Source organism: Chaetodon auriga, chromosome 19 (assembly GCF_051107435.1).
Source record: "Chaetodon auriga isolate fChaAug3 chromosome 19, fChaAug3.hap1, whole genome shotgun sequence".
NCBI lineage: Eukaryota > Metazoa > Chordata > Actinopteri > Chaetodontiformes > Chaetodontidae > Chaetodon > Chaetodon auriga.
In genome coordinates, this window is record NC_135092.1 from 6,112,796 (window position 1) to 6,133,647 (window position 20,852).

At 40.9% G+C, this 20,852-nt stretch overlaps 1 protein-coding gene across 1 annotated transcript in view; it reads left to right on the forward strand.

Moving 5' to 3' along the window:
• whrna (whirlin a) overlaps window positions 1-20,852 on the forward strand; it is a 123,153-nt gene that overhangs the window by 66,125 nt on the left and 36,176 nt on the right. Inside the window, exon 4 of the mRNA XM_076758070.1 lies at window positions 20,402-20,610. Within this exon, the coding sequence (XP_076614185.1) occupies window positions 20,402-20,610 (209 nt within the window). The remainder of the gene's footprint in view (window positions 1-20,401; window positions 20,611-20,852) is intronic.

Below are 20,852 nucleotides of genomic sequence, written 5' to 3' on the forward strand. Positions count from 1 at the left end.
TGGACATTTTTAAGCTGTTTTCTGACATTTTCTGCATAATTAATCAAAAAATATTAATAACAATCAGAGGTTGTAGCCCACTTAAAAGCACCACTTCTGGTTGTTTTTCAACTTAAATATGAATACAGTCTCCGTTGGTGTCATTTTGTTTCAAAGTATGAGGACACAAGGGCTGCAACTAACAATTATTTTCTCAATTCATTTGTTAGTTGTTTCAGAAAATAGTGAAAAATGTGTTTCCCAAAGCCCAAGATGACGTCCTAAAATCTTGCGTTGTCCACAATCCAAAGATATTCAGTTTTTTGTTTTAGAAGAGTAAAGAAACCACATTTAAGAGGCTGGAATCAGAGACTTTTGACTTACTTTTCTTGAAAATTTACTCAAAACAATTAACTGATTATCAAAATAGTTGGTCATTCATTTCATAGTTGTTGACTCGTCAGACTGTTGTACCTCTATGTCTTTGACCCTAGTGAAACCTTTTCATTCCAACATGTGTGCAGCATCATAGGCCTGCTTGTGAAGCAGGTGTTTTTGGCATCTGCAATCATCTCAGAGCTTTGTTGTTCTGTGTTAAAGTGATCCTGTATGAAGTTTGCTTGATGGCGTAATTCTAGCTGAGTGTACTCGCATCATGATGAAATTTGATCATTTTTGTAAACCTGTGGGTCGAATTCAGTAGTGGTATCCACAATCACTAGGGGGCCCCATTTAGGAGCCAGTAAGATAAATATTTTTAAATATGCAGTTTCATAACTATTCATCTGCAGTTTTCCAGCACCTCTCTTTCTGGTGGCACTGTGATGTTGTTGTGTTGTCTCTATGGTACCTACATGATGATACCTCCTCGTCTTTCTGTTTTAGTGGTTGGTCTTTCCAATTAATTCATTTAGATTTCGTATTTGTTTTTTGAAACATTGTTTTCCAAAGATGCTACGTCTTAGAAGTCCTTTAGATTGAAATCAATGTGTACGTTGTGTACGTTGCTGAATATATCTGACATATATATGAGTCCCATTTTGCATTAGCTGGCCAGCAGCATTTTTTTCTGGGATAGTTGGCCCCACAATATCAGTCTACAAGGTACCTAGCCACTGCAAAAATGGAAAAGAAAACCATGGTGCACAGCAAGCAGAGAATCTTTTCATTTCTACAAATCTTGATGCGTGTCCTTCTAATGTTTTTCAGAGTGATTGGCAGGTTTGCCTGTATAAAACAGAGAGGGATGGACATCTGAAACCAGATCTTAACTGGTGTTTGGTTTGTTTTTTAGAGCTAACTGAATAATTTATCATCTTGGATTTGTACCACACATCTTCAGAAACAGGGCTAAAGAAGTAAAAAATATATTTTTCTGTGTGTTTCTCTATTTTTGCAAATGAAAGTCACAAACTAGCTACAGTAAGTGGGGGTTTGGGACTGCAAACAGCTCGTTATAAGTTACTAAAGTATACTACATATCTTCTAAATGTAGACAGATACAGTAGGCATATTGTGATGATACTGTACAGGGCTTAAAAAGATCAGTTATGAACTAGTGTTTTGATATTTTATGATTCAGTGGGTAAACTTTTGGCAATTTCTATAACGTGTTCATCGCTGATTAAATTATTCAGCGACTGGGGAAATCTGCCCCCCATCTGTCAGCATGCCTGTCATAGTAAATCTACCTGATTTGTCTTTTTTGTCTAGAATGTTTCCTTTCATCCTATTATCTTTGCGTTTATCACTGTTTTCTTTATGGCTCACCCGGTGTCACATTTGAGACTCAGCTGAAGACCTTTTGGAGCTGTTTGTGACTGGATATAAAAGTCAAACACAGCCCTTAAATGTACAAAAGACTCATGACAGTATTTGGTGTTATCAACAGGATCAAGGTAAACCACACTTTGATATCGTAATTACTGGACAAGCAATTCATGTGCTGTATTCAGGTTTATTATAAACAACTTTAATCTTTTTCTAAGCTGCTATTTTTCCAATCACAAAAAACAGCTGACTCTGAATTTAAGTGCTGGGTACGCGTTAACGCAGAAGGATCCATTGTACATTCTAAATGTCACAAACATCCTCGGGGCACAGACTCGTACAAGCTAAAGACGTATCTGATAGTCAGTGCTCAGTAGGAGAAGATGCTTCCCTCAGCACTGTCCACACTTATGCTCCAGCTCCTTACCCCACAGCACGGTCTGTGTCTATGTGCTGCTTTTCATCTGGCTGCCATGACCATGATGGAGGGCTTATACCGCTTCCAGGGTTCTATGATCATTTCACCACCAAGATGTCACTTCCTCACCCTTCAGTCTGAGAGAAAATCAAAGTCTGGCTGTGTAAATGTTACTACGTCGCTTTGCTCTCCTGCCACCTCCTCTTTTATCAGGAAGCCTTGAAAACACCTTTGTTGTTAAATGTCTGTAGCATTGATGTGTCTTTAGAACATGAAGGGACTTTGATTAAAACCAATTGCAAAAATTGGCAAAATTAAGTTTTGCATGTGTGTTTGTGTAAACACATGAAAGTTTGGATGACTTCCAGGACAGACTTTGTCTCGTCTCTAAACTCCCCCACATTGCATCTCTGCCCACTCACTGCAATCTGAGGGAGGAGAAAGGTCAGCCCTGCCCAGTGCCCTTCCGTTGACATCTGCCTGATTTTGGTTTAATTTCATTAAAGCCAAGGGGAAAAGGTCAGGCCTACTGTGATGTCAACACACGAAGGTAACCGGAGAGGACACTGGACACTCCTCAAAGTCTGGAGGATGCTTTTAACTGCTGCTTTTTCATATTGCTGTACATTCATCAAACGTGTAGTAAACTCATAATTAAGGAGATGTAGCTGAAGTCTGCAAGTTAGAGTAATCGTATGAAGCCTCACCCTTTCCTTTTTCTCTTTTATTCAATCCAAACACACACATATAAGCTGTGTATACACATGGGCCATGTCTAACTGAATAAAGGGAGTGCCAAACACGTAGATGGATTAACGCCAAATATTTTCAATTTGCACAGAGGTGATTTTCCATCCTCTCTGATGATAGAGCAATCCTGCTGAAAAAGCACAAAACAAATCAGCACTTGGCGAGCAACAAGGTTCAGGTGTGTGTGTCCGTGTCTGTGCTTGTGTGTGTCTGTGTGTTTCTCTCTGACGCGAATACATAGCTTGAGCAATTTGGTTTTCGCCATCTAGACAAAGAAGAAGCATTATTGCAACATAATGGATTTTAACAACCTTTTAGTGTCTGACGGTGTGAAAGTTCAGCCCTTATGTGACCACTGAGTCCACTGATTGTCTGAAATTTTGGCACAGAAGTCAGGATGCTGAAATGAAATTGAAATATCATGCCGTCTTCTTATAACGTACCCTCAGAGAGCACAGTGCTTGGCGCTCCTCAGGGTTTGATTTTAGGTCCCATCCTTTTTCTATTAAAGTCACTGTTGAGAAATCCTAGATGATATTAAGTGTTTGATGTTGCAGTTATCAAACTAAATTGAGGCAAACATGCTCTAATAATACTTTGTTATCAAAAAACATGGACTCTTTTAGCTCATAAAACAATGTTAGAGACTGAAGTATCATATTTGATGACATTTGATGCTGACCAGCCTTTGGTGTTAAAGAGAGTTCACTTTTTTTTAACTCAGTCAAAAAGCATTTCCAAACTCAGCCAGCATGTTAAGCCACTGAAATGGTCAAGAGAAAATTCATTTCGATTCACTTTACTTCCAGTTCATAGAAGAAGATAAAAGAGTATAAAATAGAATCTAAAATAGCAGCTTCTGGGCTGTCCTGGTGGCTCTGCCATAATAGGTTTGAAATTCACCTGGATCCTTTTGTTGCTTTGTTACATTTTTGCTCAGCCATCTTTTCTGCCTCTTTTCACTGTGAGTGGTCTAATAAAACAGAAATGCCCTAAAAGTAATCTATAAAAGAGCATTTCTTCGTAAATGGTATTGAGTGTCTGGGACATGACGACGCTTCCCCTGATCTTTTCTCGAGAATCAAGGACTGAGGGATCCGCATACTCTTTTCTGTGAGGGAATATACCAGAGCTGCTTTTCTGAGCTCCCACCATGAAATTTTCAGGGATAAAATGAAACGTCAAATGATGTTGAACTACCAGGAAACATTAAATGCAGCTCTTCTAGGTAATACCTTTCCCACTATCCTCTCCCATGTATATCTGTATTCAAAATTAAGCTTTTCTTTCCTTCAGTCAGCAACGTTATCGTTCAGTTGTGTGACTGTCCATCTGATGAATGTCCGGCTTTGTCTCTCTTTAAGCTCTGTCTTTTATGTAACTTCTGAGGGAAATATCTGCCTCATTAGTACTAAATGTTCCACAGTGTTCATAAGCTAGCCACTGAGTTTATGTGTGTGCTGTTTGGTGCTGAGCACGTAGTGTACTGTACTGTAATCGTAAAGCTCTGTAAAGCTGAGGGGAGCTGTAGATTCAGCTTGTTCACAGATTGTTTGAACATTGCCATTTCATACATTATTATTAAAGTATTGATCATCATTGGTTTAATGAATGTTTTAGTTTTCAAATTACTTATCCCTGACCTTGTGACTCCTTGTTAGCTACACGCTTGTGTCATAAACATGCCAAACTTATTAACTACAGCAGTGATGTGCAGTAGATTACTGGAATTGAATTGACTGAATTGGTGAAAACTTCAGTGCTCTAACACAACCTGTGCTGTGTAATCTCCTTTTGTTTTGCCTTATGGACCAAAAGGCCACCATCTCATCACATTTACCTCAGCAGCTCCTTGTTCTCTGCGCACCTGACTCTTTGATTATAGGAGGTTAAAGCTGATGTACAAACAGTGGCGAAGCACCGTGCTGTGCACCTGACTTTCAGCACATTTTCAACAAATGTGTGTCAACTCTTTCAGCACAGAGGAAGAGAGGCAGTTTCTCAGAGCTGCACTTGTTTTCCTGTGTGATTTTATGTGTGAAACGTGAGCATAAACATGAATATTTGTCACACTTTGTTTCGCTCCAACTCAATTTCAGAGTGTTGTAATCTAATTTCTGACAGCTGTTGTATGCAACCACACGACAAATTGATTGCAGTGTTAGTTTTTGACATGGCAGGTGGCTACTTTAACTAGATACTAATAATTGGTTTAAAATACAGCGATACCTGGAGCAGTGACCTTCACTTCAGACTGTCTTGGCTGTAATATTTGCTCATTGTAGAGCAATGATACGTATGTACGGTGTGAGAGTAGAATGGAAATTCTCTGTAATGGTGCAGCTGATAAATGGATTACCTGCATAATTTGTTTTAACAGTAAATGAGTAGAAGAGGAAAGAAAAATAAAAACGCGTTTAGCATTTAGCATTCTATTTAAGAGGAAAAAAATAAAGCAGGATTTGTTTGAAATTACATGTCAAATAGCTGCTGATAAGGACAACTTAGACTAATGTAACATTGCCAAAGTAGAGGAGGAAAGAGATTTGTTGTCCCTTCGGGGGAACTTTTCTTAACTCGGTGCTGCTGCTGTTGAAGGAATCATCAAAACAGGATTTACCAGACATGGACTGAAATATTAAAATCCAGGAGAACAAACAGCAGCATCAGTGTAAAACAGACGGTGCAAACATTAACAGTTTATGTATAACCCAGGGCATTTTAGGCTTTTATACCATAAATTAATTTTTATTTTTATGTCAATAAATTGTTTTAACACAGTAAGTACGGCTAGAACAACAAACAAACTTCAATTATCAACATAGTAAATGTAAAAAAAAGAACTAGGATTGTATCCATGGTCCTTTTTTTTAGTTATTAGTCACCTTTGACATGTCCAAAGGAAAAAAACGAATTCATTTGGTGTTGACCATTTTTTGTAGAAATACAGCACAATATTGCTGTACTTCTCATGAATTTTAGATAATAATCATGCAGGGATATCAAGTAATGCACATGAAAACGTCCATGCTCCTCAAGCTCAAGTAGCTGGATAGATACTTGGCAGTAGTATGTATATCCTCGCCACTAGGTGAGGAATAAAGACTGCTAATTTAATGTCTGTAAAGAGAACAACAAACAGTGCTGAGCTGCAAACCTCAAGTGTTTGTGCACCAGCCTCCTCCAAGGACAGGCTTTAGCAACTCGCTGACACTGGCTAAAAATAATTTAAAACGACGCAACAGGCAGTTGTTTGCAATGTCCTTGTGTTTGTATCCGTCCTTGAAGAATAAACAACTCATAAACTGATTCACGCCGGCGATCCTCACAGTGCATATGTTAAGTATCAATGTCCATGCTTCAGTAGTGCATCCAGGGTGCAGGTACACATTCAGTCGGACCTCTGCTTCCATGTGTCTGCTGCGTCAAGTGGAACTGGGCTCCACATTAGACTATTTCAGGCTGCACAGCTGGAAAGCACTTTAAAGGCAAAGCAAGCCATTTATTTCTACTTATTATAGATATATGACTGTGTGCCCACACCAATAGAAACACCCCGCTGTGCTGGAAGAAAAGAGAAGGCAGCTTGTTGTTTCCCGCTTTAATAAACATGAGATTCAAATAGGAATGCACCAACTGCGGACCACACAGACAACAGAAAAGTGTGATTGCTACCCAGAGGCCCATTGATCAAAGTCTGGCCTGTTGACAGGCACCTGGGCTTCCTCATTTCCCCCAAATCGCCAGGGACCATTGAGGAGTAAATAACAACTGCTGCTCTTCACATAAAAACCATGCTAGTTTGCCCACTCCGTGCTTTTTCTCTCTTCTTCTCTCATTTCCTGTTCAAGGCTTTTTATTCTCTTTTTGTTTCATTTTTTTAACCATTTTGTTTGCATTTAGCAAAATTCCAAAAAATACATTTGACCCAGCGGGGCACCTGCTTTGTAGTCGAATTTTGTTTCACGACAGCAAACAAAACCTGAAAGTAAAATATTAAAAAGGAGTACAAAAAAGAAAAGAAAAAGAAGAATGGCCGTCCCCATCAGAAAATGCAGAAGTATTTCAACCTTGCTGACATCGCACTGTGTAAATGGTAGCACCACACACTGTTTGCTGTTTAAAGGGATCAACCCTGTGCTAACCCTCTGAAAAACATGGACCTCATCAGCCAGTCTCAGTCACTATCTTCTTTTCTCACAATTAGACAGCAATGCCTTCCAAAAAATATGTAAATATTTCCATCTAATTGATGGTGACAAAGATAGGAAATTTAATCATTGTCTGGATTAGTGGCAAAGACATGTTTTGGCTCTTACAGGGGAGAGAGGCAGGAAGTGGGGAGAGAGTAGGGGGTGACATGCAGCAAGGGGCTCCAGGTTAGATTCGAGTCCGGGCTGCTGCCGTGGGGACACAGCGTTGTTACATGGAGCTGTAGTGAGTGAGCTATAGGGGCTCCCCAGTTTCTCATACCCAGAGTCATAAAGATGGCACTTCTAATCAGCCTCTAATGATGACTGACGAACATTAAGAGTGAACATTTTATAAATACATCGAATATAAAAGTTTTATTGTCATGTTGATAAAAATACAATAATCTTTTTAAATGCTTTGTCCTTATATTCTCTCAGTCACAGATTCACACACACACACCTGCCCCGAGCGGTATGAATACACACTCAGATGTTCTGTCAAATTTGGGGTCCGGCTAAGGAAGCAAGCAGGAATACAGCCCATCTGTTTCCCTGTGATGTGGCTCTTGCGGAGCTCTCTCCACATTATCAGTCCCCCCACTGAGCCAAATATCAGTAATTGTATTGTATCTGTTGGCACAGACTACAAAGTCACAGCAACTGCTGGGTCATACAAATGGCACACAGACAAATAGGAAAAGCTCTGTGGATTCTGAGAAGCTGCATTTCATAAATGCAAACTGCACATTTTCTGTGGAAGTGACTATCAGTAACTGCTCTGATAGTCATGTTTGCCAGCTGAACTGTGATAGACACACACATCTCACATGGCAATATCCAATAACACAGATGGAACAAACGCTTACTCACTTCCATTTCTCTCCTGTGTGGCTGTTTTCAGTATTTTTGGATATTCAGTGCATTTTCTGGAATGTGCATGCTTTTTAATCCAGTGAATTCATTTTGTCTGTATGCATGTTTTTTCAAAAAGAACTGGATATGTTCAGGAAGGAGGTGTGAGGAGGCCAAAAAGTCTATTATCGACAAAAGATGACAGTGCACACTTTGGTCCACTGCAAGTATTTACTGATAAAAGAAAGCTTGACGTCGCTATCAAGGCTAGTTTTTCACAGGAGGCAAACTCAGAGCTTATTATTGCATCAAATACAGGACTCCTGTGCTTTCTCTAGCAAGAACATATGAGAATCTACGTCTATCCGGCAGGTTCCTCATTGAAATAATCCCATTTGATTTAGGTATTTTTCTCACTGTTGTGTTGCGATTATGTTTGTCTTATTTTATGTCCTTGTTTTTCGCCTGTTTAAACCCACTCCTAATTCTAACTTGATTAAGCATTCAACACTCAAAACTCAGCCTCATCAGGACTGTGCGGGTTTGGTTTGATTAGACTTCATTGGTGACAAAAAACCTACAACTTGTCACCCGAGTCTGATCCTGATTGTGACATTGTTCAGAGCTCAATCGTGCATGTACGTCTAATATCATCGGTTTCCTACAGAACCCCGCTCACTTCACACCACAGAAGTCTCCAAATACGCAGGCCTTTGACAGAAAGCAGCTCATTCATGTGAAACCCCATCACTCACAGTGAGGAGCTGCGTAAGAAAATTGATTTTCAGGGCCTAATTTAACCTCAACAGATGTTTCCAGAAAGCTCATATTTCTTACTGGATGAGTTTAAACTGGCTCGTTATAATTGACCCACAATTGCGGCACAAGTCGCTATCGCTCCGCTGTGTTGTGCCTCGCTCTTACAAAGAGAAACCTTGGAATGTTCTCTGTACAATCGTTTGTCAGATGGAGCAGCAAGTGTGACTGAACTGAGCTTTCAGCAGCACTGAGCTCACTGTTCAACGGATCGTAAAGGACGTCAGTCACACAGACTCGCCTTTCGTTAAAGCTACTATATAGAGCGAAATAGAGCTGAGAGTGAATAGATGAACTAAGTTTGCTGCTGGGTTTCATGGAACAAATGTAATTTGGCTCATTTTGGTTCAGTAAGCTTCAGGCCCTGCCAGAAAGCAGGTAATAGATCTCATGTGTAATTTATCCTTTGTATAATTAACTCTAAAAACAACAATCTTTTTTTTTTTATTTCTAAATAATCTGTGTCCTTGTTCTGTTGTGCATGTTGTTTTTTTCTCAGCATAAACCATATTTATCTTTGGGGGAAAATGTTTGCCTGCTTTTATTGGTTATGACCGTAGGAGGGTTTGTTTTTTCTGAAGGTTAAGTAGCCAGTGATGAGAAAACAACCCATAAAAATTAAAAAGATGTCATGACTCTCTTTGCCACAGCTTTAATTGATCCAAGAAATGAATCCCATCAAATGTTTAACAGGATTACGAGTCAAAGTAGATGATCAGCATACTCGTCTGTGATCTTATTAGGTGAGGTCTAAACTTCTAAAACTCTAATTAAGAGTGTGAGTGAGGGTTTTAGTCATGCTTAGATTATCCAAATGGAGCTAAAAAACAGACTTTATTCACAGTCATGAACTTGTTTAAACAAGGTTGTCAGAACTGAAGGCCAAGACCTCCTCACTCACTGCTCTTTTTTAATGCCAAACCAGATCTGTGTCCTCTCTGGACTCTTTAAGGCTTGGTGTTTATTTCAGGAAACTTTTGAGGTGAACAGCCTCTGTGATAGGTCTCCACGAACAATGAGATGAGAAGAGATACATGAACTCCAGGCTGTACAGCAGGGCGGAGGAGACTGCAAGTCTTTCAAAGACATCAGAACTTATGTTGTGTAATTTCAAAGCATTATATAATCTAGACTACTGAATGCACATCTGTTAATCGTTTATAAAAGTGTTTCTAGCTTCTGAAATGTGATGGTTTTCTGTGCTTATCATTGCAAACAAAAGTGATCACTTGATCAGCGATGAATTAATCATCAGCTGCTGCAAGCCTTTCCACGTAACATCTGTGAAAGAACAGATGTTACCTAAGCGTCTTGGATTATCTGTTCTGAATCCCTAAAAGTGGACCCTGGCTCTTAGAATGGATTGTTTTCACAAGGATGCATCTTTCTGCCAGCATGCATTCTTTGTTTAAAACTGGATGACAAGCAGCAGAAAGCGTTCCCGCTGGTCTGATACACACAGCCTTTCTCTCTTCATACTGATCTGAGCTTTGCGCTACTGTGATGCAGTTTAACACATCAGCGTGTGGTGGAGGGATTATTTGATGCAGTCTGGCTGTGTGCTGGGTCATTAGTATGCCCATGCAGGATCAGTCAGTCAGGCTTCTACGCTCGATGTGTCTCGCCGCATCGCGCTTCACTGCTGTCAGAGTTGCATCATTAAGATGTTCTTCCTGCTCCACAGATCAAGTTGTTTTGAAAGAGGAGCAGCGGTGCAAAAGTTTCAGATGTTTATCAATATAGAAACACATCTAGAAGTCTCTGTGTGTTCAGATATAACAGACAGGGGAAACAGACAGGTGCACTACAACCAAACAACTGTTAGACCTGTGGTTTCTGAAACAGAACTCAGTAATGATTAAGATGTTTAACCTGTTAATTTTAGGTTTATTCAGTCTGGCATGATTCCCACATTATGAAAAATGTGTCAATAAATCAGAATATTTAAGGTAACATGAGTTTTTCTTCATACATTATGTGATTATATTTCTTTAGAGCAAGCCCATGAATAACAAGCTAATAATCTGTACTTCTGCAGGTGTAGAACGAGACTAAAACATAATCGAAACATTCATCATTTTTGTTGAGCAGGTGTAAAATAGGTGTGAATAGCTATTTAGATCACGGTTTATGTGACTGAAAATAACAGATGAAATACCTTGTCTATATGACGCAAACATTTCAAACATCCTGCAGAAGTGAAAATTGGTATTCAGTTAATGGGGCAGCACTTTTCATACACGTGTTCACCAACCACCAAACGAACTCAGTTCAAATTCAGCTTGATCATATTTGTTGACGGGCTGTCAGGCCTCGGAAATGTATTCAAAATTAGCTTTTTTTGCTTAAACAGTAATCAAAATATTTCTTAAATTACAAAGGATCTAAGTGTAACATTAATGCAGCTTCATTCTATGACGCAATTACCAGAGATAACAGCTCTGTTTCTATTTAATATAAAGACTTAACCTTTAAAAAGCTTAAAGTTGACATGTGGCTGGTTCTATTTATTTATGCCTGTGTATCGTGAGCGATAAGTAATTCATAAATGCAGTAAGAATGCAGTGCAGTGACTGCGCTTGGTTACAATTATCTGCTCTCTGGAGTGTGCTTGCCAGTTTGAAAAATGCGGTGACCTTTTTAATAAAGCATCATAGCCGGGACATCGTAGCTGTGAATCAGTCCACAGGAAACAGTCGATATCAGCTGAGATTAATACTCTCTGTTCTGTGAGGATGAACTGAACCTCCACAACATGTGAGCTTAGTCTGCTCTGCTCACATGTTCCAACACAATACGCAGCACGAAAGTACAACATGTTGTAAAGGATGATGGCTGAGGGGAATCCCTGATGGATGATGACTGCGTTGGAGCTTGGGAGTCGAGCAAGGAGAGGACAAAGGAAAAGAATTCTAATTAGAGGGAACAAAGATGAAAAGAGTATGAGGAAGATGTAGCAGGTGAAGAGGAGGGGAAGACAAGGCAGGAGAAGAGGATACAGAAGAGGATAGAAGAGGATTAAGTAGGCAAGAGGAGAGAAATTAAACAGAAGAAGAAGGAACAGGAAGAGAAGATGATTCATAATAAAAGGTAGACCGCTGAAATAATAAAATATATCAAGGAAGGCTTGTTAAAAGCTGCAACGAGCGATATTAAGGCAGGTAAGTAAGCCAAGGGGTCTAATTAAAGCGGAATCATTTCTTGTGAAGGTCTCAAACTGCGGATGAATGTGCTGTTTGGACTTTGGCACACTCCATATGTCCGTCTCCTCTCCATTTTGGAAGCCACGCTTCATCTGCAAACTCTAATCTATTACAAGTTCCGCCCGTTTAAGAAGACAAAGGAATAAGCGGCAGGACAGAGTCGATATCTAATCTCTCCCCTGTTCTCCTTCTGCCAAAGGACAGAAGCAGTGGAGGAAATGTCAGGAGAGCTGAAGTATGAAAGGCAGAGATCAGAGACAGGTGGCCCACACTGGGGTTCTCACTTTTTTTGTAAAAAAACAAACAAAACATGTCTTGGATGATTGAGCAGCTCTAAATGCAGGTGTGATTAGATGTAATCACTGAAGCCACGTTCAAAGCTGGTTAGAGACACAAATCACTGCATGTTCAGGATTGCGTGAATGTCCCTGACTGTGATTTTGAAGCATCTAGTCACCTGTGTGCACTTGAGGTCACCTAACAAGCACTGACTGGATGATTTTCAGGTCAAAAAACACCAAAACGTCAAGGGTGTTTTTCTGCCTGTCTAGGTTACACCTAACTGCTGTATACTGTCATTGAAATGACACTTGTATGTAACCTAGAAGTCGAAAGAATATTCATGTTTCAACCGTATTTACCCAGATATCTTCTCACCATCAGTCTTTTCTGGACAAGTACATTTTGTCTTTGTCTCATAGTTTTCTTTCTCATTTTGGGCTTTTTTCATGTAGTTTTATCTTCTATGCAAATAGCCACTGCAGTGTTCTTCTCTGGCTTTGCTGTATCAGAAAGCAGAGAGCGCTTTTTTCTCCTTATCAGTGGTCGCACTTTCCATCCCTGCGACTGGTTCCACAAAGATCGACTCTTGCTTCGATCTCCCAAGATTTCTCACAGAAAGCCGGTTTACTGTGCCATTCCAAACTTAAGTAAAACCCAGCAAAAGTCATTTTAGTCAACATCAGTCAACCTCAACGTCGAGAAAACTGACAGATGACACATTTCAGATGCAATGTCAAAGCTTCTCAGTGCTTGATTACCTTTGGGCCTTTCAATTCTGGGTAAATTTAGGATCTTTTCAACCTAAAATCAAGGTTGGCCAGGCTCCAATTTAAAGCAGAAAACAGTTACAAGAATGACTTCGAACAGGAAGTGCCAAAATAAATAGCAAGACAAACTGCTTCCTTTCTGCTTGCTAACTTTCCTGCTAACTGTTTATTAACAACATTAACAAGCTACAAATGAGCCAATTGAACAGACTGTTGCAAAGAAAACACCTCCTCGTCCTGATATGACTTGTGTGGCGGGTGGCTTACTTCTTAGGCTTAAAATGAATGTGTGGATCTTATCAGATAATCATTTTCTATAACCTACACAATCCCATAAACAGATGAATCTTCCAGTGCAGCAAGAATATCTCAATATATTTTCATCTATAAGAGGTTGAAAACTGCACTGCCATGATTCTTACTTTCTTTCTTTCTGGATATAGCAGGATAAGTCTGACCAACAGGACACACACACAGAGAAAAAGAAGCATTTAAGTGAAAGAACGCCAAAGGACCGGATAAAACAGCTCCACTGTTCTTAGTGTAGCTTTCAGGATCAGTGGTCTGGAACCGCCACCTTATCCCTCTATCTCCCCCTTCGTGTGTCCGCCGCCGTTCAGCCCTGAGCCGTCTGACCCAGACTGTTCATCACAGAGCTCTGATAATGTCAGAAGAGTCTGTGACAATAGTGCTGATCAAAAGGCTCGAGCAGGACAGTTCAAAGGGAGCGTAATAGTCTGTCCGCTCACCTCCTCTGCCTTCCATCAGTGCTCTGCAGCTGTGTTTCCAGCAGATGTGAGGGTCCACATTGGTACTGTCCAAGACACAGAGGGATTAATGCAACACACCTTTGCTCAATAATCTGCTCATTCTTTTTCTGTTGAAAACCAGCCCAGTGAGCTGGATTTAGCCTTTTACACACTGTGTTTTAATTTTCAGAAGTAAAGTTATTGGCAGCATTTTATTCCAGTTCTGCTAAATGTTGCTGCTAGAGCGAGCAGCTTGATGAGAGTTATGGGTTTCCACTTCACCACACACAGAAAAATATCCAACTAACCATCAATTGCAAAAATCTGCTGCACTATGTGATATATTGCTTCCTGATATGGGTACTGTTAGTTACTGGAAACGTTTTCAGCACGTTTCTGTGCGGGTAGACGTTTGCTGTTCTTCATTTTTACCTGCAGAAAATTGCTGCCGTGTATATGAAGCATCAAATGATGGTCTTTTCCAAACTGTGTTTCAGTGAGTGCAGTGGCTGGAATCCAAGAATGCTATTTTGTTTTGTGTCATGGCTTTTTCTCCAATGAAAATTGAATTAATAATTTACCATTCATATACCAGGGCTGCTTAGAAAAGGAAAACTCAGAGGTGACTTGTTCAGTAGTGGCATGTTTGCAGTATAATTGATTGATTCATTTTGCCAGTGAGAGTATCTGGTAGCATACTGTGAATTATCATTATTGCTACTGTGTGCCTGCTATGTTAAGATTAATATGCTTTGGGCCGTGAATGAGAGCAGTGGTTAAATTGTTGACCGTACCATGTTTAAGGTGTCTGACACCTCCCACCTACCGGGATGTAGGAGTAAATGTTTTCTCTCTAAAGCCTAATTTCCACAGCTGATCAAAAGTAATCTATTAAGGAGGATAGTCGTCAGGGCAACCGTGCTCATGTGATCACAAAGTCATCTGGTAAAAAAGCAGACAGGAAACAGAGCTTAGAAAGAATAGATTTTTTAGGGAGCAATTAGTCTGAGCAGAAGAAGACAGGGGATATAATTCATCACATACTACTTGCCAAGTGATGCACTTTAATTTGCATTTAAATCTCTACAAGTGGAGAGAATCTTCTTTTCAGGATTACTTGTAAGGCAGCACAGTGGAGAGAGAGAGTGATTGTAAGTGGTTCTGTAGTCTTCTGGCTTAGTCTTTTTGCTGCCTGTTTGTTACTCACTCTGTAACTTATATTCCAGACTTTGCACATTTATTAGGGTTATTATTGCAGATTACATTGCAGAGCCTACAGACTAATCTGCCATCTGATTAATGTGTTACACTCTCTAGCGACGCTGCCATTACTGCAGTGGCTCAGTCCAGAGATCCAGGTTCAGTGACTTTAGTACATGTCTGAATTGATCTCACTCAGTAATTGTCCCCTCTGATGAGTGAAACTGTCATTTCATTCATTTCACTAACAATTTCAGAAGTGTAGATGTTAGTGAAAAGAATGAAAATGTAATATCCAATGTTAGTTAAAATCGTCAAACCACCAATGTACCAATGTCCATCTCACATCGCTTTCTCTATTTCCCACCCTGTGTGCCGCACTGAGCCCTTCCTCCATCTGCTCCTTCTGAATAACCTCTTTAATATCTTTAAAAGACTCCTTGATTTCCTAAAACAGCAGGGTACTGTAGATTTTAGTGAACAATACTCAAACAGGAGTAAGTTATACATTAATTGGGGACTATTTGACAAGTGACACACCACCACAGTTGTGGCAGATTGTTTACGACTATTTATTTGCATGGATTAGTCCGTAGATTCACTATGAAACCACGGAAACTTCTCTGTGCGCTCTTTCCCCTCCTCCCGCCTGGTGTTAGTAAATCCTCAGTCACATGCAGGTGTGTGTTCACAGCCGCAGGGACAATCATTCTGGACATGTCGGGTTTATACTTGTGAATTTCAATTGTTTTCAGTGTGTGTGACATTTGCACTCAATCGAGTTACACTTGTTTTCTTGTCTGTATCAAGAATGTGTCATTATTAAACAGCGGCATTGATCGGAGCCTTTAATTGCAAACACTGTATCTGCTGGTTGTTGTTTAATTGCCCAGAATGCAGGGCTGCCGTGGCACTGCTGGTGTGACTCAGGGATCACACCAGAGACAAAAAAATGAAGTGCTTGTGACTCAGGACAGGGCCCATCTACTCTCTGATAGAATCATAACGAGGGGGAGGAGGGGGGCATGGGGGAGCAGAATAATGAGGAGAGAGAGGGGGAAGGAGAGAGTGAAAGGAAAGCAAAGACGTCAGAGGCAACTTGATGATGGCAGGAGATGCAGCAGCACAATCAAGAGGCTCAACTTTAACCACATGAAGCTGCATGTGCGTGTGTGTGCAAATGACTAATGTGTGTACATACACGGTCGGGGTGGTTAGTGTTTACTGTTTGTGTTAAATGATACACAGAATCGCCACAAATAACCAAGTATTGATTCATCCATCCTGATCCATTACGATAATGAAGAAATTGTGAGAAGGATGAATGCAGAATATTGGCATTCCTCTCTAATGAGCAGTGTGGTTTTGATTGAGCCTCACGGGGTCATCAAACCTAATCAGCGTGTAATTAGAGTCAGAATCAAAGTTCCAGTCATTTGCCCAATACAACAGGTGCAAATAATCTGACTTGATTAACTGGTGGACACACAGCAGTGCTTTAGCAAACTGCAGGAGTTTTGATACAGCAGTTCAGGCCAAGATATAATCTGGACCCGTACTCCACTCAGGGAGTATCGCTTAACTGCAGCGTCCCCGCTTTGATTGCAGACCACAGGCCTTGTTGCGCATCACCCCCATTTCCTGTCACCATAGCAACTAATAGACCTTTTTTTTTTGGCAGCAGACGTTTTGACTTGTCATAGGAAAAGCACGGGTGTAACTAATAACAATAATGATGGTTCTGCTCTATTAAAGTGTCCCATTAAATCATGACAGTGTGACAGTGAGCCAGAATGAACAATACCGGCACCCTGAAACCAAATCATAAATTTCATTATTTACACCTGTGCTTTTCCTAATGCGACACGTCAACATGTCGTCTGTCATCTTGAGTGGGAAGCAGCAGTGAAATATCCCAATGTATCAGGGCATTAATCAAAAACTGAAAAGTATTAGGAGCCTTTATTCAGCTCTGCAGGCTGAGCTTTGACTGGGCCATTGAAAGACAAGGAGACTTGTCCCATGTCCAGTATTGTCTTGGCTGTGTGCTTCTGGTTGTCACATGAGGTCATGTGACTAGGAGCAGGTTTAGCTGCAATCAGTCTTCCCTAAATTCTGCCTTGTCTCCCCTCCCCTGTAAGCCTACAGGCACACTGTCTTGCAGAGGACCTCTCAAGCTCTGTTTTTTTTTTATTTATGGGCCAAGGTGCCCTCTGAACAGTTGAGTTTTCAGTCTGCGGCAGAAGATGGGTGGAATTTTTGCTGTCCCGTTGTCAGTGGGGACCTCATTCCACTAATATGGAGCCAGGACGGCAAACAATCTGGGTTTTGTTGAGCAGTTGCTGGGCCCTCTTCATAGTGAGGGGATAATAAGCCTTTTGGCAGTAACAGAGTGTATGGGATGTAGGATGGGCCTGAGCCATTTGCAGCACAGTAGGCAAGTACCAACATCTTGAATTTGAGCAGCCACCAGTAGCCAGTGCAAGGTTGAGAGGAGAGGTGTTTGTTGTGTGGGAGGACTTGAAGACCAGCCGGGCTGCTGCATTCTGGATGAGCTGCAAGGGTCGGATGGCACATGCAGGCACACCGGCCAGCAGCGAGTTGCAGCAGTCCAGGTGTGAGATGACAAGAGCCTGGACCAGAACCTGCGCCGCCTTCTGGGTGAGGAATGAACATATCCTAATGATGTGCTGGCGAGTGGATCAGCAGGCGCGGGTTGACGCAGCGATGTTGGCAGCAAAGGACAGCTGACCAATCACTTAGATAGTGAGCAGTGAGAATTCACACATTATTCATCATCATTTTGCATCATCAGTGATGAGTGTAGTGTTGCACAACTCAAATTTTTTAATTCATAAATTGGAACACGTTGCATTGGAGAAAAAAAGCAGTGTCCAAGCCATAGACATGACTACCACTATATATTGAGTGTATTGTCACAGTCAAAATCCAGGCACTCACATATTATATAATGGCCCAGGATATATATAATGTACTACATAGTAAATAGTGAGTGATTTCGGACACAGCCCTTTTATTGTGTATGCTGGCTCACTCTCTCACCATCATGGCTGACTGGGTAGAACAGATTAGAGACTCAGAATTTTCTAAAAGCATGTTTTTGCTTTGTCATTGCGGCTTATTTTGTGTGGAAATATTTGACAGGTTGTTTATGATGGAAATCTGCTCATTTTGCTTTGCTGACAATTGCTTTAAAGGATTCAACATTTAATTAGGACTAGGTCAGTGAGGATGATGGGGGGGCCTCTGGTCAATCAGTATTTTTGTTTTTGTTTATTTTTTTTATTGTGATTTTATATAATTGTTTTCAGATAGTTCAGATTGTTTTTCACTGTGTCTGTTTATGTTATTTAGATATTACTCATGTGCCTACTTAATTGAATTTCCCTAATGACTTCAATGCCGCATGTAAGGACCATGAAAACGAGCTTTGAATGTACAAATGAAATGTATGTCAAATATTACTACTCAATAAAAAATCCTTGGAAAACAATGATTCAACATTTGAACAAAAAGAGAACAGAAACACTAAAGCCTTTTTAGAAACAATTCATAATATGATAGTATAATGTTTTGACACACAGTCAGACTGAGTCAGACTCTGAGTCAGACTACCATTTCTCTTCAAGTGACAGAGATACTGACAGAAAGAAGCAAAATGATGGTGCGCTCCCGTGTCGGCTTCTTTGTGCATGTTTGCTTGCCATGTGTGCTCTCTAGCTGTGTCAAATCCAACTGAAACTGAGATAAACCAAGCTGAGCTCACAATAAACTGAGCTCCAGGGTTGTCAAACACTATAAAAACTCCACAAGAAGCAGATTATTTGCTCTTTTTTTGTGCCATTTTGTAATGCAAACAGCTGGAACAAACATCTTATAATCTGTCTTAAAATCTGTCTCTTATCCCTGAGGCTGCAGCTCAGCCTGACAGCACAAATAAGCATTTAGAACGTGTTTGTCGTGGCAGCAGTGTGTGTTCTCACTGCAGTCGTGCTTGTTAGCGTTGACTGATTGATTGCATTTGTAAATACAGTTTTGATTACATGTCTCTTTGCATTTGCAATCAAATGGCCCTACCACGTATTATTACAAAGTGTGCCATTGTCCAAGCTGACAAAGGTAGAGTTTTATGTGGAGAATGTCCTCAGCTGCCTGTGCTGTATTGTGCATTAGCAGTGACAGATACGGTGCTGCTGGGTCACCTCAGGTTGTTGGAAAAGACCCAAAAAAACTCAAACATATGAGTTTCTGAATGTCTTAAATATCTCGCCTGCACTGGCTGCTGCTCTGAGAGAACACTGAAATGATTCGTGGGTTGGTTGGATGGTTCGATTGGCTGACCAAAGTGAAATGGGTATAAAACAAATAGACAGAAAGTGACATTTGGCGACTTTTTTAAAATGCTAAACACTAGATCAAGTCTAAATGCTGGACAAAGTCATTTACAAGACCAGTGACTGTGCTGTTTTGTGAAGGGAGAGTGGTGAGTCTGTCCTCTGCGACTAATTTGTTGCACAGTTATAGTGACAGATAAAGTTAATGGAGTCAGAGAACAGCAGTGAGATGACCAAACTACTTCACCTTACTTCCTTAAATCCAGAGCATTTCTTCTTCATGTGGGGTCAGCGCTTAGACTGTTGGTCACTCACAATGTAACAGGTTGAAATTAAAGACTTAATCAAACCATGTTGGCTGATCAGCTCTTTACTGAGACACATTTTACACCTCGGACATGGGAGTGCTTGTTTGGAAGTGAAAGTTATCCATGTTTGCAGATGTGCTATGTGCAGGTGTGCAGAACAGCAATGACAGCGTGTCATGATTGATACTGGTGATTTGAAGCCAAACCAGGCAGAACAGATCAAGTACGTAGGAAAAGTGCAGTTTGAGGTTGGTGTTTCAGCTTCGTTCAGCACAGATGAGGGTCTGACGCAGAGGGTTGACCTCAACATTAAAGCTACAATACATCAGCTCATTATAGGAGACAAGAGGTACGGTCAAGGTGGTGTTTAGTATGGACATCATTATACTCCTTCTACTGCAGCCTCTGGGCTTGGCCCTTTGATATAATGTGAAATTACATGTGAAAGCCCATTCAATTACATATTAAAGAGTTCCGGTCCTGAACCTGTCAGCGAGCAGAGAATAATCTTTGTGTAATTATTTCTGTTCGCTGCTCAACCTGAGAAAGTCACAACTTTTACCAAGAAACCTGCAACGTAATTAACCTGCTCTGATCCATTAAACATTTCGTACACCTCCACCACCTCCATCTGTTACGTTACCTCTCTCTGACCTTTGACCTATGAACCTGTGCATGTGACAGTCTCTGCCTGGTCCACCCGTGCCACCTTGCTCAGTCCCCCCCGCCACCCCTCTGTGTGCCGTCCCCTCCCCGCAGGTCGGCGACCAGATCTTGGAGGTGAACGGCCGCAGCTTTCTGAGCATCCCGCACGACGAAGCCGTCAGGGTCCTGAAGTCGTCACGGCACCTGATGATGACGGTGAAAGACGTGGGCCGCCTCCCACACGCCAGGACCGTGGTGGGCGAGACGAAGTGGATCGCCAGCTCGCAGATTGCAGAGAGCTCAGCCAACAGCAGCATGGCAGGGTGAGTTTTGATTAAAAAGATCTGGGCCAAGCCTGCTCTTAATTACCCTACGATGAAAATGCATTTTGTTTTTCAAAAAGCTCTCATGTTGGGGTTAAAAAGCAAGATTAAAGCAACCGCTTGGAACTTAGATTTCGTGTTGACTTTAGCGGCTCCTGTGGACAAAAGCAGGATGACTGATCATCTTGGAGTGGGCTGCACTTAATGCAGACCCCATGCTTCCTTTTCTGATGTTGATGAGT